Source organism: Mixophyes fleayi, chromosome 10 (assembly GCF_038048845.1).
Source record: "Mixophyes fleayi isolate aMixFle1 chromosome 10, aMixFle1.hap1, whole genome shotgun sequence".
Lineage (NCBI taxonomy): Eukaryota > Metazoa > Chordata > Amphibia > Anura > Limnodynastidae > Mixophyes > Mixophyes fleayi.
Genome location: NC_134411.1, coordinates 454,019 through 477,573, shown reverse-complemented (window position 1 = coordinate 477,573; position 23,555 = coordinate 454,019). Strand labels below are relative to the sequence as shown.

The 23,555-nt window shown below is 43.7% G+C and overlaps 1 protein-coding gene across 1 annotated transcript in view; it reads left to right on the top strand.

Annotated features, from left to right (window-relative positions):
- Positions 1-23,555, top strand: part of OTOG (otogelin) — a 143,304-nt gene that overhangs the window by 88,435 nt on the left and 31,314 nt on the right. Inside the window, exons 34-43 of the mRNA XM_075188506.1 lie at positions 3,307-3,424; positions 4,543-4,622; positions 5,162-8,253; positions 9,306-9,474; positions 10,279-10,424; positions 12,990-13,079; positions 14,307-14,490; positions 18,177-18,397; positions 19,862-20,000; positions 20,554-20,748. Of these exons, the coding sequence (XP_075044607.1) occupies positions 3,307-3,424; positions 4,543-4,622; positions 5,162-8,253; positions 9,306-9,474; positions 10,279-10,424; positions 12,990-13,079; positions 14,307-14,490; positions 18,177-18,397; positions 19,862-20,000; positions 20,554-20,748 (4,434 nt within the window). The remainder of the gene's footprint in view (positions 1-3,306; positions 3,425-4,542; positions 4,623-5,161; positions 8,254-9,305; positions 9,475-10,278; positions 10,425-12,989; positions 13,080-14,306; positions 14,491-18,176; positions 18,398-19,861; positions 20,001-20,553; positions 20,749-23,555) is intronic.

The following is a 23,555-nucleotide window of genomic DNA, read 5'->3' as shown; positions in this document are numbered from 1 at the left end:
GGCTCAGCAGCATTGATCGGGCCGGGGGCGCCCTCGCCCCCGCACCAAGCAATAATGCTGCTGAGCATTTTCAAGGGCCCCCTGGATGCCCGAGACCCCTGGGCTGTAGCCCAGTTAGACCTCGGGTTAATCCGGCCCTGCCTACGGAGGAAATGTAGTCTTATTTATCAAAGTTGTTCTTCTGCTATATATACCTTTGTGTTACTTCTTAGTACAAGTATGAACTGTGAAATAGGTAGACTCTCCTTCAATGCTTTGGGCTGATAGCATTTAAAATTGTATTCCAATCAGATGGTTTTCAATAAAGTGTTGTGCTCCAGCAAGTAATTTTTTTCGAAACAAACGTGATATCCCAAAAAATATAAAATCGATTTGTATGTCTATCCACATGTGAAGATACCGGGTTTAACGTAACCTTTTGCACCGCACAGCTGGCCTACCCGGTACCCTACCCAAGGTTCAAAATCACCCAGGCAAATATCCAAAATAATACAAATACAAATAAGTTTATTTAACAAAATGGTAGCACAAAACAGCAATAAACATATTTAAATAATAACTTGCAACAAATAACACTACAGTCTGGCACAGACGACATACATGGTATAATGAAAACACCTCACCAGTATCCTTGTCACTTTCAGGGACTGCTGTCTATCAATCCAAGCTTATCCTCCTCCTTTCTCCTTTAAGGCTACCAGCAAAGCTAGCGGCCTTGAGTCACTGTCATTCCGCTTTCAACGGACACACAGCTCCTCAAGACCTGGAGAGATAGATCAGGGCAACGGCAGTACTCCAGGGACCGATTGTCCCTTTCCTGTCAGGGGCAGAGATCTATATCTCAATGCCAGCCTGACTTCAGCTATCACTGAGTAGTGAATGCCAATTTGCTGTCCTCTAGAGCTCCCTTTTAAGCCCAAAAATGACCTCATCAGCAATTTCAGGACCTGCCTGATTGTTCCTTTTCTGTGTTTACCTTTTCACAGGTAAACATGCAGACAAAGGGATAGCAGATGAGTCACTCCTGATTTAATTAGGGACAGGTATTGTTCTGTGTCTATACAGCAGAGTTTGTTAAAACAGGAGAGATCACAATCCAGACACATTTACATTTAAATACACAATGCAGTCCTCTGTAGTTAAAACATAAATCACAGCTAAACCCCCTGGTGTGATGTACATTCATACAGGACTGGTGGACAATAATCCTTTTGCCTAGACTGAAACAATGGACTAGTCTGCAAGATAACAATGCTGGCAGACATTTTAACTACTTTTAACTAGAATATATACAAGTCTAAATAGGACTGAGAAATATGGGGAACCAGAGGGCTAGAAAAAGTACATGTTTTTATAGTCCGCAGTTTGTGACAAACGAGGTGCAGACAGGATGAGGCGATATTAATACCTCATTTCCCCACACCACATTGTATGTAAATTTTAGCAGTGTATCTAACATGTTGATATCATTTATACATCTAATAAACTCCTCCTTTGTATCCAGTCAGAAAAACATCATCTATATATCTCCTGTAATATAGCATTTTTGAAACATAGGTAAATATGATTTTTTCAAATGGTGATATATACAGATTGGCATATGCTGGTGCCAGGTTAGACCCCATGGCAGTACCTGCTAGTTGTGCATAATAAGTATATACAAATTTGAAATTACATTCCAAAACTATTTTCAACAGATTTAATAAGAATTCAGTTGGAGGGTTAGTTGTTCTTCTACCAGTCAGTATCTTTCTTACTGCTTCCATACCAGCTACATGTAGTATAATGGTACATAATTAAGCCACATCTATTGTAACTAGCCAGGCTTCTGCCGGTATGTCTATCAATTCATAGCTTCTTTTTTTTTAAGTAAAACTGGTGTATCCTTTAAAGGCTTGGGATCTCTTTAACATAGATCTGTAAAAATGCATCTAAATACTGTGAAATTGTTTGTAGTATAGAATTAATTGCAGATATAATTGGCTGCCCAGGAAGGGTCATCCATTGTTTTATGTATTTTTGGGACTCTAAAAACTGAACACCCGAAGTGCTCGGTCATCTATAAACATTCTCCAACTATTTCATCTATTCAGCCACTTGGTATCCCTTGATCTATGAGGTTATCTACCTTAGTATTTATCATTTGTGTAGGATTATAATTTATTTTTTATACACTGTTACATCCGTCAGTTGGTTTGAAATTTCCATATCAATATTTCGGTTCACAATTTCACCTCCATCATCAACAGGTTGTATCACTATCAAAATTTATAAGCGACTTTAAAGCCACTCTCTGCTCTCTAGTTGTCAGGATGGTTATCAGATTTATTTTTAATCTTAATCTTCTGATCTAATAATCTAAGAAAGGTTTTTATACTTGGATTATTTGATTGAGGGTCAAATGTACTGTTCTTTTTTAGATGCAAATGAGGTTAAAATTAAATCAAGAAAAAATAGAATAAAATACAGATTAACTTTTACAATGGATCATGTGATTTATGTTCTAACATGTCCATGCATTTTAACCTATTTGGGCACGACGACTAGGCTATTCTGTGAACGTATGGCCAATCACAGATCATCAAGTAGATGAGCATTGGCCATGGGCCAAACAGACAAACCGGTGGTGAAACATTTCTTCCAAAAGAAACATCAGCTATCAACATTGAGATGCAGGCTTCTAGCTTGGGTGCCACCACCATCCAGGGGAGGTGATAGAGAACTGCCACTTATATATATATTAAACACACAGTGGTGGAGGTATACAGGGCGTGTCATACCGCCACTTCTCCTACTGCCCTCATTGTGACACCATCACTCTAGTGGGAACTGGAGTGCTGGTGAACGATATGTGATGATGATGGTGATTAGTAGTATTATCTATCACAGTGGTGGGCAGCCAGTGGCCCGCTATGACTTCACCTGTAGCCCCCCAGCTAGCTGCCCCGATCTTATCAGAACGTGGGAGTGCCGAGAGGTCATGTGTCATACCCAGAGGAGGAGGACGTGCACTGTGCTCTCCCTTCTTCCTCTGTGTGGCCACTTTGAAGGCTGGAGGGCTGCCTATATATATAATATAACTGGAAACCCCAAAATGTGTCCTGGAAAGCTCACCTGGAAAACTCCTAATTAGTAACATTGTCTGACAGTGCTAACTTTCTGATCATTAGAATGGATGAGACCATACGTCAGACATGGATTACGCCTGTCTTATAGCACAGAATATCCTGTATATTCTGTATATTACACTCTTGTGTCTTGGGCTCTGTCTCATTGCAGTTCTGCATTTCACCTTTTATCTTCTAGATGCCAAGTCACGTGTCATTCTGCGATCTACCTGTGAGTGGCGCTATGATGCTTGTGCAAGTGCTTGTTTCAGAACCTGCAGAGACCCAGAAGGGGAACACTGTCAGAATGTCCCTAAGTGAGTACAAAGGTCCTAAATCCCACTGTCCATATAGTCGCTCTCACTGTCTTGTTGTCTGTGACCTCTGACTTGTGATTTCTAGGGCTCGGTGAAGGACAGCAATATGCGGCTCTAAACATTGCTGTAATTGCATTATTGGGTTCTTATTACACAACAAGGCTTTTATAGATTCATTTCATGTTATATGTTGTTTCTTATGCTAGTGCTATATACATAAGTGACGATAATAATGTGGTGTATGATTTATCAGTCGTCTGATGTACAAGGATCAGTCAGTCAAGAAGCCACCAGTTATCTGACACCCGACCTCACCTGGGTGCAGCGTTATATCCTCTTCATGCAGTTTGTTTTTGGAGCCATAAATTTGAATTTCATGTCTTGTCCTTTATGTAATAGAAATCCTACAGTATATAATGAGGTGTTTGAGGGGATTTGCCTGTAGCTATAGGAGAGTTTGCATTATGTCTGTCCTTGTTGTTCAGTGACAGATACACGTTATGGAATCTGTGCTTGCTCTGTTTCCAGATTTGCCTCTTATTTCATGTCATTCTTACCTGCAGTCCTGTCCTCCTGTCATCCCATCCATTTTATCTCAATTACCCATCATGCCATTCACCTTCCCCAACATGTCCGATCTGTGTTCCAAACCGTTCGACTCCACTTTTACCTCTTGTCCATTTATATTCCTGTTTTCCTCTCCCTCCTCCCGTCCTGTTTCCTATCCCTCATCTTCTTTGCCCCTGATTTGTCACACTCCCCAGGCATATTGCTTTATCCTTCTGTCCTTCTCCCATTATACAATTCTTCTTTGGACAGAAATGTGTCAAAATGGTTGAAATTTGCAATAATTCTGCCACATTTTCACTGGAAAAGTGTGAAAATAAAAGAGAAAACAATCTGCTAATCAGAGTAAATGTAATTCTATAAAATGATATAATATTTTTATAATTTTACAGACCCTGAGAGCTGCAGTATATAGCTTGTACTATGTTCTGTATCCCGTGTTATGGTCTACATCCCGCCCTATGTAATATATTCTAGTTCCTGGTTACTGTCCATTTCTGTGTATCCTGAGAGACCATAGAACTGCTCCATGTTACACCTGTCTCTTTCAGGGTTGAAGGCTGTTTCCCACTGTGTCCCCCAGACATGGTATTGGACGAAGTTACCAGGAAATGTGTGTACTTCCCAGATTGTGAGTACTCTCTTCTGACTGTAACATATACTATCTACATGTGAGTACTCTCTTCTTACTGTAACATATACTATCTACATGTGAGCTCTCACAACATGTGAGTACTCTCTTCTTACTGTATCATATACTATCTACATGTGAACTTTCTTTTTTCTGTAACATATATTATCTACATGTGAGCTCAAATTCTGACTGTAACATACACTATCTACATGTGAGTACTCTCTTCCATTGTGTATATAATGTATACCATATGTTAGTGCTGCGCCGTAGTTTTAGCATTTAATTTATAAGGAACTTGAAAGCAGGTGAAATATAATTTACAGAATGATAGAATGTCAGTAATCCTGTGATCCTGTGGCTACAATATATAGATTGTGCGGCAGATTCCAGTTCTGCACATAATAGCTTCTGGTTTGACACAGCACCCACTAGAGATTGGTTTTGATGGTGATATATCCTGCTATATTGAATGACTGTTTTGATGGACACAGTGGCATCTTATAGATATTTACATACATTTTATATTTTATCCACAGGTATTGAACCTGCGATCGAGCTAACAACAGTACTTTCCACAACAGGGCATCACAAATTAACAACCAGTCTTAATGTGACCACATCACCCAGCTTTACTGCTACCCCTTTGTCAGTGACTAAACCAGAGGTCACGTTACACAAAGTATCTGGAGTCCCTATGACAGCGAATGCGTCAACATACTCTCCTAAATCAGCTGTTACGCTGTATACTACACTGGAACCTGCTACCACCATGCTCGCTATGACTGACATGGTGTACACACAACCAGTACCGGCTACCACTATAACCAGTAATATCACCGGCAGCCAGACTCTGCTAGAAGGATCAGGGACAACATTGCACTTATCTACATTAACTGTGGTTCCAACTCCTACAGGTCCTGAGACAACATCTGTTACAGTCCTAGAAACGTCACAACTCCCGGTAACTGGAACAGTCTCCTCCAGGTCTACATCTGCAACTGCAGGACCATCTTCAGCAGCAACAGTCATCCTGACAACGGGCCTGGCTGATGGGACAACAGCGGCAGCATTTCCTCCGCCTGTCACTGTGATCCTAACTACTGAAAGTGTAACATCCACATCACCTGCACAAACAGAAGTGACAACTGTTTCAGCAAAGTACACACCAGGCACTGGTTCTGTTCCAGCAACCACAGAGTCACATAGAAAGTTTCAAACTTCATCTACGAGTTTCTTCCATCCTATAACAGGAAGGAGTACAACAAGTACTGGCCACACCTTCTCACAACTAGCATTGGCTGTGTCACACACCCCACCAGAAATCACACCCAGTGCCACACCTACAATCTATTCACTATTTTTTAGCCCAGTGGTAGAAGTGACATCAATACCATCAACTAGTAGTGCTGTGGAGACCACTAAACACACAGAGTACACGTCACAATCCACAACACAAATGGTGACCCTGAAAACTGACACAGTCAAACAATTTGTCACAAAGGTGTCCCCTACTCAGTACTCCATTGAGCCTACTACAAAACCAATATTAGCACCAGAAATGTCCAGTATCATGATTCAGAGAAGCACCATCACAGAAGCCACATCTCGGCCACCTTCTGTGGACACTACACTGGCCAATGGCACAATTCCACTAGCCACAACCTACCTCACTACAGTTTCCACACTCCCAATAATTGTCAATATTTCTGGAACAACCCTGTCTACATTTACTCTGTATCCTCTTCAGCCAACACCATATACAATTACAAGTAAATATCTTACAAAGTCAACACAACCATCATTTCCTTTAGTCTCAGAAACCTCTGCATTGAAAACCGCGATAGATGTCACCTCCACGGCACCAATTTTAACATCTCAAACTTCATTGTTCACATTCACAGCAAAGTCTGAACCAACAAAATGGACTCTGAGTACATCGTCTGGTACTGCCCCACACACAACTGCACAAGTGTCACTATCCACATCTAGTGGAGATATAAGTCATTTGGCCACAAAACCACATGTAACGAAGGATGAAGCCACACTACAAACTTCAGAAGTAGGCACACCAATGTCAACTTCTCAGCTAGTAAAAACAAATTTGACCACAAAAATGGTTTCATCAAATCTTACATCAGCAGCGGAACATGTATCACCAAAGGGTGTCACTCAAGAGGCTACTAAAACCACTGAACTAGTGACTAGACGGCCCAGGACAGAAGGTAGAAACACAACAGAGTTTACTACATTCGTCCAGGACCTAGGAAATATGACCGGTTCATTAAAATCGATACCCTACACTGGGAGGACGTTGTTACCCACTGATGTTTCTGTACATGCTACAACACTCCCCCCTGTACACGCTTACTCCCCAGAGAGTGTTTCACAACGAACATCTCAAACGGAGGTTACACAAACAACATTAATAAAGACGTCAACAGCCCTTTCCACTAAAAATGTAACAGTGATGTCTGTTCTCTCACCAACACCTCAGCCTCCATCTCTTGAAACCAGTATCTCTATGACTGTTCTAACTTCTGAGTATCCCTTTACAGATATCTCCAAAACTATGCCATCCACTAGTCAACGAACATATTCAACTCTTTCTACCTCATTATCTCCAGCTGTTTCTTTTTCTACAGCACCGTTAATCATGTCTCTGGCTACAGAAGGAAGGACCTTGTTAACTGATACAATTAGCACAACACAAATTCCCAGTGCAGCATCCGTTATAAGCACCAGGTCTACACCAATTGGTCAACCCACCAAGCTTTCTTTTCAATTCAGTACATATGTAACGTCTAAAGTCACAGACACAGGAGGGAAACAACCTACAGAAAAAACAGAAACCTTATTTACGTCCAAAAAAAGCACAACTGAATTGAGAGCTCTGTCAACACCAGAGGCCTATAAAACAACAGGTCAATTAATGTCTGCTTCTCAACCAGGCACTCAATCAGTGGCTATATCTGAAACATTAGCCACTGCTCAGCCAACAGCAAAGGAATTGACGTCTCTTGGGTCCGTCACTGAAGAGACCCGGACCTCGGCAGGAACCATAACAAGAGATACTGTTTCAGGTAAACCTCCATGGCCATCTCTTTCAACTACGATGTATCCTTCAATTATCACACACTCAGTAACTACGTCGTTTGGTCATCTCATGTCCCAGACTTCTGCCAGGTCAGAGGCGACTCCTGAAATCACGCAGGAACTGAAAACAGTGGGAAAAATGGTCTCATTAGAAACCTTCCCAACCTCCGTAAGAACCACAAACTATTCCACAACTACTGAAGCTTTACAAACAGTTATACCACAGACACATCGACTGACAACCATTACATTACATGCTACTGACAAAGTGCCAGTAACTTCCGTGCCTCTCACACACCGTGTACATGTACCAGTTACCCCTATTCATATTCTTACCACCAGTCTGCAGCCCAGATTGCAATCCACAACCGAGCAAATATCTTCCCACAGTCCATCCACAGGCATTACATTATCAAGACCTGTGGAAGAGACATTTTATCCTGCTGATCAGACTAGTCCTGGGGACATCTCAAGGAGAATGACCGTGTCAGCCATGTTGCCTTCAAGAGAATACGCAACACTCCAGATATGTACAGTAAGTAATATATTAATATACATTCTACTAAATTAATTCATATAGTAATCTATAACATATGCTGGGCTTTGCAGACTTTTATAATAATATGTAATATACATGACACATATATGAACACTCAACTCATACGGTAGTATGTAATATATATCATATGGTGAAGACAAGAATAGTAAGTTATGGTGGAAACAGAAGAGCGATATATTAGATTATGCTGGACACAGGACAGGGATATTGCGTTATGCTGGACACGGACAGGGATATTAGGTATGGTGGACACGGGAAAGGGATTTTCGGTTATGGTGGACACAAGACAGGGGTATTAGGTTATGGTGGACACGGACAGGGGTATTAGGTTATTGTGGACACGGGACAGGGGTATTAGGTTATGGTGGACACAAGACAGGGATATTGGGTTATGGTGGACACAAGACATTGATATTGGGTTATGGTGGACACGGGACAGGGATATTAGGTTATGGTGGACACGGACAGGGGTATTAGGTTATGGTGGACACGGGACAGGGATATTGGGTTATGGTGGACACGGGACAGGGATATTAGGTTATGGTGGACACAAGACAGGGATATTGGGTTATGGTGGACACGGGACAGGGGTATTAGGTTATGGTGGACACGGGACAGGGATATTAGGTTATGGTGGACACGGACAGGGGTATTAGGTTATGGTGGACACGGGACAGGGGTATTAGGTTATGGTGGACACGGGACAGGGGTATTAGGTTATGGTGGACACGGACAGGGATATTAGGTTATGGTGGACACAAGACAGGGGTATTAGGTTATGGTGGACACGGGACAGGGATATTGGGTTATGGTGGACACGGGACAGGGATATTAGGTTATGGTGGACACGGGACAGGGATATTGGGTTATGGTGGACACGGGACAGGGATATTGGGTTATGGTGGACACGGGACAGGGGTATTAGGTTATGGTGGACACGGGACAGGGATATTAGGTTATGGTGGACACAAGACAAGGAAGTTAGGTTATATACACAGCTGAGCTGACATATTTGTCTTCTCTTGCAGCCATACGCTGAGAATGAGTGCATTAAGCACATCTGTGTGGATGGCCAGTTAATCCAGGTGAATAAATCCCAGCATTGTCCCTACAATGTAACTCAGCCCAGCTGTGGTCTCCTGGGATTCGCTGTCCAGATAAACGGTGACCGATGCTGCCCAAAGTGGGAGTGCGCTTGTAAGTATTACCATGAATGTCTCAGAAGAACACAGGAGCAGAGAGAATTCTATTTGTGTGTTTATTCTACATGAATGAAAGGCAAATAAATGTTTATTTCAAGATCCTTGGTCCCTGCATAGAGACCGGCAGTTCCTGAGTCTGTTATGTCACATTATATAGGTATTACAAAGTAATATGGAAATAAAAATCTATTCCTTGCTCCATTTATTAAACCTACCGCCAGCACTGGTGGTGGATGCACAATGTGGTTTGTCACTGATATTAATGTATCATTGTTATCTTTGTGTGTATGTCCAGCTGTGTAGGGGATTTAGACCTCTGGATTGGCTGAACACGTCTTACTCTATATAATGTGTTATAAGTAACAGACTACATTTTGATCACTGTTCATGATAAACATCACAGGGTTCTAAGCAGCATTTGGCCTAACACGCACATCATTCTGGGTAATATCTCTAGTACAGGAGTGATTTATTTTTATGTTGCTCAGTATTAAAAGTTTGACTTTTATTTTCTTTGAATGGTGTTTTCTTTCTCTGTTATTTGGGGCGTACACTTGGCAGTCATTGCTGATTCTCCTGGAGATCTATACGGCTCTTTATCAGGAAATGTATCAGGATATGGGGGTGAATAATGGATATAACATAGAGCTGTGTGGCCCAGTCTTTTCCATGTTCCATTCTAAGCTTATTCTGCTCAGTTAGTGGTAGAAATAAAGGCCATTTTTCTCATGTAATTAGTAGCTGGCACTCTGTCACTTAGATGTTAATAATCTGAATATCTGGTTATTTATGGTTCCAGGTCGCTGCTCTATCTTCTCAGACCTGAGTTTTGTTACGTTTGATGGACGCTATCTCGCCTTGTTTAAAGAAGCCTCCTACATTGTTACCCTGACTGAGGAGGAGTCCATAACAGTCCAAGTTTCTAAGTGTGAACACGCAGATCCGGTGAGAACACAACTGATTTTATTATAGATTTCCAGGATTGGAAAATGAGTGTTTGGAACAGGAAAGGGGCAGGAACATCAGTAAAACGTTGCTTGTCACGGACAGGAGGAGCACTCGCCAGGCACAGGAAGGGACTATAAATAAATGACCGATAAAAAAAACAATGACAATGGAGGGGGGGGGGGGGGGGGGTCTTGAATATGAGACATTCATTCTCCTCAAATACAAGACCTGTCACTGTACCGGAGACTGTGAGAGAGAGGCCACCCTCCTGACCAACCAGATACGGCTCCTGTCACTGTACCGGGCCCCTGTACCGGGCCCCTGTACCGGAGACTGTGAGAGAGAGGCCACCCTCCTGACCAACCAGATAAGGCTCCTGTCACTGTACCGGGCCCCTGTACTGGAGACTATGAGAGAGAGGCCACCCTCCTAACCAACCAGATAAGGCTCCTGTCACTGTACTGGGCCCCTGTACCGGGCCCCTGTACCGGAGACTATGAGAGAGAGGTCACCCTCCTAACCAACCAGATACGGCTCCTGTCACTGTACCGGGCCCCTGTACCGGGCCCCTGTACTGGAGACTGTGAGAGAGAGGCCACCCTCCTAACCAACCAGATAAGGCTCCTGTCACTGTACCGGGCCCCTGTACCGGAGACTGTGAGAGAGAGGCCACCCTCCTAACCAACCAGATACGGCTCCTGTCACTGTACCGGGCCCCTGTACCGGGCCCCTGTACTGGAGACTGTGAGAGAGAGGCCACCCTCCTAACCAACCAGATAAGGCTCCTGTCACTGTACCGGGCCCCTGTACCGGAGACTGTGAGAGAGAGGCCACCCTCCTAACCAACCAGATACGGCTCCTGTCACTGTACCGGGCCCCTGTACTGGGCCCCTGTACCGGAGACTGTGAGAGAGAGGCCACCCTCCTAACCAACCATATACGGCTCCTGTCACTGTACCGGGCCCCTGTACTGGGCCCCTGTACCGGAGACTGTGAGAGAGAGGCCACCCTCCTAACCAGCCAGATACGGCTCCTGTCACTGTACCGGGCCCCTGTACTGGGCCCCTGTACTGGAGACTGTGAGAGAGAGGCCACCCTCCTAACCAGCCAGATAAGGCTCCTGTCACTGTACCGGGCCCCTGTACCGGAGACTGTGAGAGAGAGGCCACCCTCCTAACCAACCAGATAAGGCTCCTGTCACTGTACCGGGCCCCTGTACCGGAGACTGTGAGAGAGAGGCCACCCTCCTAACCAACCAGATAAGGCTCCTGTCACTGTACCGGGCCCCTGTACCGGAGACTGTGAGAGAGAGGCCACCCTCCTAACCAACCAGATAAGGCTCCTGTCACTGTACCGGGCCCCTGTACCGGGCCCCTGTACCGGAGACTGTGAGAGAGAGGCCACCCTCCTAACCAACCAGATAAGGCTCCTGTCACTGTACCGGGCCCCTGTACCGGGCCCCTGTACCGGAGGCTATGCGAGAAAGGCCACCCTCCTAACCAACCAGATAAGGCTCCTGTCACTGTACCGGGCCCCTGTACCGGAGACTGTGAGAGAGAGGCCACCCTCCTAACCAACCAGATACGGCTCCTGTCACTGTACCGGGCCCCTGTACCGGGCCCCTGTACCGGAGACTGTGAGAGAGAGGCCACCCTCCTAACCAACCAGATAAGGCTCCTGTCACTGTACCGGGCCCCTGTACCGGGCCCCTGTACCGGAGGCTATGCGAGAAAGGCCACCCTCCTAACCAACCAGATAAGGCTCCTGTCACTGTACCGGGCCCCTGTACCGGAGACTGTGAGAGAGAGGTCACCCTCCTAACCAACCAGATACGGCTCCTGTCACTGTACCGGGCCCCTGTACCGGAGACTGTGAGAGAGAGGTCACCCTCCTAACCAACCAGATAAGGCTCCTGTCACTGTACCGGGCCCCTGTACCGGGCCCCTGTACCGGAGACTGTGAGAGAGAGGCCACCCTCCTAACCAACCAGATACGGCTCCTGTCACTGTACCGGGCCCCTGTACCGGAGACTGTGAGAGAGAGGTCACCCTCCTAACCAACCAGATACGGCTCCTGTCACTGTACCGGGCCCCTGTACCGGAGACTGTGAGAGAGAGGCCACCCTCCTAACCAACCAGATAAGGCTCCTGTCACTGTACCGGGCCCCTGTACCGGAGACTGTGAGAGAGAGGCCACCCTCCTAACCAACCAGATAAGGCTCCTGTCACTGTACCGGGCCCCTGTACCGGGCCCCTGTACCGGAGACTGTGAGAGAGAGGCCACCCTCCTAACCAACCAGATACGGCTCCTGTCACTGTACCGGGCCCCTGTACCGGAGACTGTGAGAGAGAGGCCACCCTCCTAACCAACCAGATAAGGCTCCTGTCACTGTACCGGAGACTAAGAGAGAGGTCACCCTCCTAACTAACCAGATACGGCTCCTGTCACTGTACCGGACCTCTCTATCAGAGACTATGAGAGAATCTTTATAGAGAGTGGATGTCATGATGGAAAGACCGTTTTCCTAACCAATCAGATAAACTCTTTCCTGTTTTTCCACAGGTCAATGTGAGTGATGTTACCCTGTGCTTATCTCTGCTGGAGCTAACTTATTTATCCAACCAGATTATCATTGATCGCTTAAGCCGAAAAGTAAGTGACTAACAGCTGAGATTGTTTCACTAAATGTCACTATTGTAAAGGAAGTCTCTATTATTAGCCCCACGTGGGCTGTGTTCCTGGCAGAAGGTTTGTAAAAGGTTTGCTTAATAGTGGACCTGTATATTATACACAACATTAATCAGCCTAGACTAGTCCATAGATATGCAGTATGTAACTGTTACTGTCTATACTGTGTGCAATTTACACATAGACTGAATTATTACACAGTCACCACAATGACAACATAACAAAATATAACTTTATTCACTCGGAAAGGATTATCAGCTGATGACCATTGTGGAACAATTTTAGGTCATTAAACACTTCCTCATTGGACAACAGACATCATGTGACTCTGAGGTTACAGCATAAACAAAAAAACAGGACCTTGTTAGTTGTATCATTTCCTTCTCTCCCTGCGTCTGACTTCATGTTTCTCTAAGTGGAGGTTGACTGTCCATGTACACTGACATTTTTGTGGCCATTGTAGATTTAATTTGCTACAAATCTCAACATGTGACCACAGTCTCATCAGGATATTTCAGATGTCTCTTGTGACTTGCGAATAACGCCACTATCTCATTGTGCGCAGTCATTGTCCATTCTCACTAATTGTCCCGATGCCGTGGGCAGAATCATACGTGTGTGGCCCAATTGGATATAACATGGTATGGGCACATTTTAGATGCCGAGTTAATTTTGTGATACTAACTCAGGTATGAATCACTAAAGTGATTATTTAATACTCTCTCCCCACTGTATTTTCCTATATAATGACCATTAATTATACATATTCACTCACTTATTTTAAAAAAATAAAAACCTACCAGTCCAGAAAAGAATCATGTAAAATTTGCTTGGGTAGTAAAAAAGCAAAAGATTGCTTCCAGCACAACCGAGATAGCGCAAAAATAGCAGGATTTTGTGAGGTGCACATTTAGCACAGCCCTCGGCCATAAAGGTGTTAATGGCAGATTAATGTGGGATGACTGATAGAAGAAAGATGGAAGTACAAACATTAGCCACTTCATCACAGCAACTGAACCAAAGTAGTTAGTGTACAGATGCCCATTACATACAATTACCTTCAGAAAATAAGATACCTACTGTATAGAATATTGAGAAAAGACGGGGTAGCGGCTGATTTGGCAGAAATTAGAAGTATAATGCTGCAAGTCTGTCATTTTGAAAGTTAAAATAAAGGTAACTTTATTGTAGGTTGCTGTGAACTCAAGAAAGGCCTGGCCAATGGTTAGAAAGTATGGTTATAAAATTGTGGATACTGGAAATATGTACTTAATCGACACTCCATCAAATGTTAAAATCCAGTGGTTTCACAGTACTGGTCTGATGATAATTGAATCCAACTCCACCAGTAAACCCACGGCTATGGGATTGTGTGGTGAGTACAATTATTCCATTGTCTTTCTGTTCAATTAATCTGTTGCCATATGGGGATCTAGTGGACATATCTCTAACAGGACCTCAGTATCAGATATAAATCGTACCCAGGGATCTTGTTCTACAAGCTTGCCATCTATACCTCATCGCTAGCTCTAGAGTACCCCAGCATCTAGATCTACAATCTACCAACCTTCAATGGCAAACAGAGCGAGTACCTTGGAGATATGTTTGTATAATCTCCATCAATCAGTGTCGGATATAGAGATTACCCCATGAATCTAGTTCCATCATATTTCCACCAATCCTAAGTGGCAGTTATGGGAAGAAGCCATCAGGTGGTCTGTGCCAGATATAGAGAGCACCCAAGGATCTAAGTTAAGTCTTTCAGTGAGGTCCTAGTGAATTGTTTGACTGTTATCCTGACATTTGTTCAGCCAACAAGATGGCTGTCTCCGTTGTATGTAAAGATCTCTCTTTAAGCAGAATGGCCTTGTAGTCCCTGTTAATGGTCAGAGTAAAAGTCATTAAACAGAATGCTCATATTAGATATAGTGCTGACATTTGTGTCTTTTAATAGTTTGATACGTTCACATTTCATGGTGTTACTGGACATAAACTGAGCTGGGTTTATTTTGTAGAACCGGACAGAAGCCAAATTCTCTTCATAGAGCAGTGTATCGAGTGACAGATTTCTAGAGCTCACCTTTCACTCCATGGAGTATTCGTGAGGAGTCTTTGTGATCACTGTGGTTCTATCCTGGGTATATTTTTAGCAAACATTAATTAATTAGAATATTTCTTTTCCCATGAAATGTGAAGTTGTTGTTTTGTAAATCTTGTGTAGTAAATATATTTATCACGCCTCACCCCAAACAGCCAGTTCTTGGCTCTGATGTGAACACTTGTCCTTCTTGTGACAAACTAGCAGAGGGTGCTCACAGAACAGGCAGGTACCATGGAGGAGAACTTGGAAAGGATGTGCTTCTCTTCCCCTCGAATTCCTGTTAATTTATATCCTCACCATAACTTATATCAGCATCTCATCACCTCGCTCACCCTTTCCTTTACCTTGTTCCACTCTTCCCTGCTTGCTCCCCTCTTCTCATCACCTCGCTCACTCTTCCCTTTACCTTGTTCCACTCTTCCCTGCTCCCTCCCCTCTTCTCATCACCTCGCTCACTCTTCCCTTTACCTTGTTCCACTCTTCCCTGCTCACTCCCCTCTTCTCATCACCTCGCTCACCCTTCCCTTTACCTTGTTCCACTCTTTCCTGCTCGCTCCCCTCTTCTCATCACCTCGCTCACCCTTTCCTTTACCTTGTTCCACTCTTTCCTGCACGCTCCCCTCTTCTCATCACCTCGCTCACTCTTCCCTTTACCTTGTTCCACTCTTCCCTGCTCACTCCCCTCTTCTCATCACCTCGCTCACCCTTCCCTTTACCTTGTTCCACTCTTTCCTGCTCGCTCCCCTCTTCTCATCACCTCGCTCACTCTTCCCTTTACCTTGTTCCACTCTTCCCTGCTCGCTCCCCTCTTCTCATCACCTCGCTCACTCTTCCCTTTACCTTGTTCCACTCTTCCCTGCTCGCTCCCCTCTTCTCATCACCTCGCTCACTCTTCCCTTTACCTTGTTCCACTCTTTCCTGCTCGCTCCCCTCTTCTCATCACCTCGCTCACTCTTCCCTTTACCTTGTTCCACTCTTTCCTGCACGCTCCCCTCTTCTCATCACCTCGCTCACTCTTCCCTTTACCTTGTTCCACTCTTCCCTGCTCGCTCCCCTCTTCTCATCACCCCGCTCTCTCTTCCCTTTACCTTGTTCCACTCTTCCCTGCTCGCTCCCCTCTTCTCATCACCTCGCTCTCTCTTCCCTTTACCTTGTTCCACTCTTCCCTGCTCGCTCCCCTCTTCTCATCACCTCGCTCTCTCTTCCCTTTACCTTGTTCCACTCTTCCCTGCTCGCTCCCCTCTTCTCATCACCTCGCTCTCTCTTCCCTTTACCTTGTTCCACTCTTCCCTGCTCGCTCCCCTCTTCTCATCACCTCGCTCTCTCTTCCCTTTACCTTGTTCCACTCTTCCCTGCTCGCTCTCCTCTTCTCATCACCTCGCTCTCTCTTCCCTTTACCTTGTTCCACTCTTCCCTGCTCGCTCTCCTCTTCTCATCACCTCGCTCTCTCTTCCCTTTACCTTGTTCCACTCTTCCCTGCTCGCTCCCCTCTTCTCATCACCTTGCTCTCTCTTTCCTTTACCTTGTTCCACTCTTCCCTGCTCGCTCCCCTCTTCTCATCACCTCGCTCACTCTTCCCTTTACCTTGTTCCACTCTTCCCTGCTCGCTCCCCTCTTCTCATCACCTCGCTCACCCTTCCCTTTACCTTGTTCCACTCTTCCCTGCTCGCTCCCCTCTTCTCATCACCTCGCTCTCTCTTTCCTTTACCTTGTTCCACTCTTCCCTGCTCGCTCCCCTCTTCTCATCACCTCGCTCACTCTTCCCTTTACCTTGTTCCACTCTTCCCTGCTCGCTCCCCTCTTCTCATCACCTCGCTCACCCTTCCCTTTACCTTGTTCCACTCTTCCCTGCTCGCTCTCCTCTTCTCATCACCTCGCTCTCTCTTCCCTTTACCTTGTTCCACTCTTCCCTGCTCGCTCCCCTCTTCTCATCACCTCGCTCTCTCTTTCCTTTACCTTGTTCCACTCTTCCCTGCTCGCTCCCCTCTTCTCATCACCTCGCTCACTCTTCCCTTTACCTTGTTCCACTCTTCCCTGCTCGCTCCCCTCTTCTCATCACCTCGCTCACCCTTCCCTTTACCTTGTTCCACTCTTCCCTGCTCACTCCCCTCTTCTGATCACTTTTCACCACCTTCCTATGCTTGCTCCATGTTTCCCATCACCTCACTCCATGTTTCCCATCACCTCACTCCTCCATTGACTTTCAGTGCAATTTGGACCATTTTCGCTAATTAATTACCCGGACATTGATCTTTTAAAGGGTGTTTAGAAAAAACAAAAACAGGTAAAGGAGTAATAAGGGCAGTTGTAGAACAGTAACTTGGGGAAACTATCTCCCCTTAGTCCCCCTTTACCTCTGTTTTTGTTTTTACAAATTGTAACCAAGTATTATTCTATATTTCAAAAAAGCCCATAATTATTGGATCCAGGAAGTCTCTTGTATAATAGTAGCAGAGTGCATATCAGAACCACCTCCACTTATGTGTTACAGTACTACATATGTCTGTATAACATTGCTGAGCACGCATGACATATACATGGTTACACGTGTTACCTTAAGAACTACAGAAATATGTATTTTTTTCTCCAATTATATCGGGTTAAAAACCTCAACAACGCCAAAGTAATCATCAGAGATCTTGTAGACAAAACAGTTATGCAAAACTCCCAGCAGCATTAATTAACGGCTCTCCAGGAACAAGTGTCCAGTGTGTCCTCTGCTACTGAGCACGTATCATTCACAGTAAATCCATCTTGCTTATTTCTATCAATGAGATGTCATTCTTGCTTCCTCCCGGCAATAACCTACATACAACACACAAAGCGGTTGCAGAGTCTTGTTAATAGGGGAAAAGTTTTACAGTAAAGTTCTTACACTTGTCATTTGTTGTTTTGTACATTATATTGTAGAAATAGTTTCACTCGTGATGTATTCATTGTTGTGTTTTGTGCATTTTTAGGATTTTGTGATGGAAATGCTACAAACGATCTAATTTTGCCCAATGGCAGAGTCCTGACTAAGAGCGATGATTCCAGCGAGTTTCTGGACAGCTGGCAAGTTCCGTACACATTAAAATATGTTGGAAAAGAGAGACACCAGGATCTGAACTGCTCGGTTATGGACTGTTCCGAGTGTTTTGGAATGATCTTAAAGCAGACTTTCAGCAGCTGTCATCCTTATGTATGTACCATTCATAAAATAAAGCGCAGGCTGGTGTAGGCGGCTGGCACCACAGCTCGCATTGTGTAAAAGCAGCCAGTACCAGAGCCCTGTTTGTTGGACTGATAGTCAGTATCTGGGGTGTCATAGTCTCTGGAACTCGGTAACTGTCAGTTAATGATTTAAAGCATCTTATAACGGAGATGTTATACAGATGACCTATAAAGTGAGTAGCCCGTCTCAGTAATGATGTGAGGTTGTGTTACGTAGTGTGACCCACCGTTGCGAATTAGTTCTCTGACCAATACAAATGCTTTAGGCCAACTCACTGCTCGGACATCGGCCATAGTTCGTGCTGCACTGTCTGACTGAAGAACCCCCATCAAGTAGATCTGCAGGTCACAGATCTAGCTAATGACATACTAAAAGTAACATTGCACACGCTAACATGTATAGAACATGGTGTTACACGAGCAACGTCTATTTCAGTTATTCCATATTGTGTGGCCTCACGTGTTCGTTAGTGACCTGCTTATCAACTTTTACAGGGACATGATCATCAAACTTGTGTATAAAGTATTAGTATAGGGTTAATATTTTTACAAGCTGGTCTTTAGTGTCACCGTATTATTGGAATAACTGTCCCTGTAATTCGGAGGTCTTAGCATCGGGGTTTTCGCATTTCTCGCTGTACAAATCGGAAGCTGCGTATTCACAAATGAGCCGGTAATGCTGTTTGTAAGGCATAGACTGTAACCTGCTGAGATGTGACTGCTGTACAAAGCTCTGCTAGATGCGATTTCAAATCAATAACATACAGAAAAACATTACATTTCTGTGCTTTTAAATATAGGTTTTGTTTCCCTGTAATCAATTCAGTACAGTGAAATTTATTTAGTAATGTCGCTGAAGGCCACAAATCTGCAGTAAAGCTGGGTACACACCTATGAAATCTTCCATCAGATGCAAAGCCTGTAACAAAATCACCAACGATTGAAAAATGCCAGTTCCTGTGTACACACCTATACAATTTACCTTCAGATCTGTGATCCTCAGCTCTCATAACCATCTGCTCTAAAGACATTGTTCCATTGTTGTCATGATTTTTAGGAAGTTTATAAAATCAAATCAACAGATGTGTTGTGTTTTGGGAAGATAAACCATGATGGTGGAAGCGCACACTCTGACCAAACAGTCGTCAAACATGTGATCTGCACGATGGTGCATCGGTGTGTACCCAGCTTTAGTCCATACTAACCAATCAGGTATTTGCTTTCATTGTCGCTAATGTGCACTAGACAGATAAGCTCATTGCTGATTGGTTGCTTTGGTTTTAATGCACATTTGCACCTTAATGTAAGATAATCACACTGTTTCCCACTAAAGGTTTCTGTTACTCTCCACTAACGATGGATCTAGGAACAATTACTTATTATACTATAGTACTGTATACTATACCATATCTCTCCACCATGGCTCCTGCAGGTGTCTCCGGAAACGTTCTGCGAATTGTGGGTGCAGGACATAGAATACATCCAGGATCCTTGCAAAGCTCTGACTGCTTATACTTCAATGTGCCACAAATTCAATGTCTGCATCGAATGGAGGAAACCAGACTACTGCCGTAAGTGGGTGCGCGTAGCCTAATACACTGGCGGCAACAGCCTAGACGTATAGAAAGATATGATCATCAAGTGTTTCTTTCTATAGTAACTGTGAGGAGCTCTGGTAAACCATTTAATAAAGATAGGAATACCAGGGGCTGTGTGGGGAAGACGGGGATCATTTCTAAATGTGATTTAGTAGTTATTAGGCATTGTGCTGCAAATTATATGGGGAAATTCACCTTTTCTGCAAAGCATTATATCCCCGGGATTAAGATACCTCTGATTTGATCGTGTAAGGGGAGAGAGGGAGGAGAGAGGGGGGGGGGGGGGGTACTATGTCTATCCATTATTCTTTTATATAAGGCAATTTATAGTTCAGTAGAGTTTTAATGCCCACTGCTTAGAGCGTAAGTTCTTCTGGTAAGTGGCATCATTCTGTCCCAATGTATATGTCCTCTAAATGTAGTTTGTAATAGAAATAAAACTATTGACGTATGATACTATATTATACTATAAAATAATATATATTTTATTGAATAAAATGTCATTACATATCTACTTTTCCTGCAGCGTTTAATTGCCCCGAATCATTAATGTACAGAGCATGTCTGCCAGTCTGTGATGTCCCCCAAACGTGTCAGAACAATGAGATAGATCTGTACGACACAGAATCATGTTCCACGCTCACAGAGGGCTGCGTCTGTGCGGAGGGATCCGTGCTACACCGTCCATATTCAACCATGTGTGTTCCAGAGAGTAAATGCGGTATGTACTGAGAAACTAGAATATAGAGGTCATCTAATGTGTATTATACCTTTAAGGTATAATACACATTATTATTTATGCTTCATATTTTAATTACAGTTTAAATCAAAGAAATACTGTGTGTGTTGAAAAACAATAGGCTTTAGTTTTATTAACAAGTTTCATGGACATGCAAGAACTGCAATTATGATTTGTAACAGTTATGTCCAGCTTCACAGGACATGTATATCTTTCTTTTGCTCTTTGTAATAGCTGCTGATGTTGCACTTTGTGATACACGCTTGCGCAGTGCTAAAATGTCTACGTGACTGAAACATTATATGTAGATGACGATTTGTTTTGATAAATTTAGAGCATATACTACACCCTACATGTGCGTGTGTTTGTGTTCTCCGGCCGTGAATGAAGTTAAGAAAGTTTCCTCTGTTTGTGTTCCACTGGTAATATACTTTGGATTTGACAGTATGCATTGTTATATTATCCTGTGCTCACTACACTCTGTCACTGATAGTGTGTGGGTGTGACTGATTGTCTGATATAGTGTGTGTATGTGGGTGTGATTGATTGTCTGAAATAATGTATGTGACTGTGTTTGTCTGATATAGTGTGTGTATGTGGGTGCGATTGTCTGATATAGTGTGTGTGATTATCTGTCTGATATAGTGTGTGTGTGATTGTCTGATATAGTGTGTGTGATTATCTGTCTGATATAGTGTGGGTGTGATTGTCTGATATAGTGTGTGTGCGATTGTCTGTCTGATATAGTGTGGGTGTGATTATCTGTCTGATATAGTGTGGGTGTGATTGTCTGTCTGATATAGTGTGGGTGTGATTATCTGTCTGATATAGTGTGGGTGTGATTATCTGTCTGATATAGTGTGTGGGTGTGATTGTCTGTCTGATATAGTGTGTGGGTGTGATTATCTGTCTGATATAGTGTGTGTGGGTGTGATTGTCTGATATAGTGTGGGTGTGATTATCTGTCTGATATAGTGTGGGTGTGATTGTCTGTCTGATATAGTGTGTGGGTGTGATTATCTGTCTGATATAGTGTGGGTGTGATTGTCTGTCTGATATAGTGTGTGGGTGTGATTGTCTGTCTGATATAGTGTGTGGGTGTGATTATCTGTCTGATATAGTGTGTGTGGGTGTGATTGTCTGATATAGTGTGGGTGTGATTATCTGTCTGATATAGTGTGGGTGTGATTGTCTGTCTGATATAGTGTGGGTGTGATTGTCTGTCTGATATAGTGTGTGGGTGTGATTATCTGTCTGATATAGTGTGGGTGTGATTATCTGTCTGATATAGTGTGGGTGTGATTGTCTGTCTGATATAGTGTGTGGGTGTGATTATCTGTCTGATATAGTGTGTGGGTGTGATTATCTGATATAGTGTGGGTGTGATTATCTGTCTGATATAGTGTGGGTGTGAATGTCTGTCTGATATAGTGTGTGGGTGTGATTATCTGTCTGATATAGTGTGTGTGGGTGTGATTATCTGTCTGATATATAGTGTGTGTGGGTGTGATTATCTGTCTGATATAGTGTGTGTGGGTGTGATTGTCTGTCTGATATAGTGTGGGTGTGATTGTCTGTCTGATATAGTGTGTGGGTGTGATTATCTGTCTGATATAGTGTGGGTGTGATTATCTGTCTGATATAGTGTGGGTGTGATTGTCTGTCTGATATAGTGTGTGTGTGTGGGTGTGATTGTCTGTCTGATATAGGGTGTGTGGGTGTGATTGTCTGATATAGTGTGGGTGTGATTATCTGTTTGATATAGTGTGGGTGTGATTATCTGTTTGATATAGTGTGGGTGTGATTGTCTGTCTGATATAGGGTGTGTGTGTGGGTGTGATTGTCTGTCTGATATAGGGTGTGTGTGTGGGTGTGATTGTCTGTCTGATATAGGGTGGGTGTGATTGTCTGTCTGATATAGGGTGTGTGGGTGTGATTGTCTGATATAGTGTGGGTGTGATTGTCTGTCTGATATAGTGTGTGTGGGTGTGATTGTCTGATATAGTGTGGGTGTGATTATCTGTTTGATATAGTGTGGGTGTGATTATCTGTTTGATATAGTGTGGGTGTGATTATCCGTCTGATATAGGGTGTGTGTGTGATTGTCTGTCTGATATAGTGTGTGTGGGTGTGATTTTCTGTCTGATATAGTGTGTGGGTGTGATTGTCTGATATAGTGTGGGTGTGATTATCTGTCTGATATAGTGTGTGGGTGTGATTATCTGTCTGATATAGTGTGTGGGTGTGATTGTCTGATATAGTGTGGGTGTGATTATCTGTCTGATATAGTGTGTGGGTGTGATTGTCTGTCTGATATAGTGTGGGTGTGATTGTCTGTCTGATATAGTGTGGGTGTGATTGTCTGTCTGATATAGTGTGTGTGGGTGTGATTGTCTGTCTGATATAGTGTGTGTGGGTGTGATTGTCTGTCTGATATAGTGTGTGGGTGTGATTGTCTGATATAGTGTGTGTGGGTGTGATTGTCTGTCTGATATAGTGTGGGTGTGATTATCTGTCTGATATAGTGTGTGGGTGTGATTGTCTGATATAGTGTGTGTGGGTGTGATTGTCTGTCTGATATAGTGTGGGTGTGATTATCTGTCTGATATAGTGTGTGGGTGTGATTGTCTGTCTGATATAGTGTGTCTGTGTAGTGTTGCTATTTCAGACATCAGTGGTGTTAGAATTAGTTGTGGGACGAGCAATTTGTTAACAGAAATGTATTCTTATCAGTGAGCTCTTCTTTAATGCTGTCCTGTAATGCGATGTTACTCTGGCTTTATTATCGG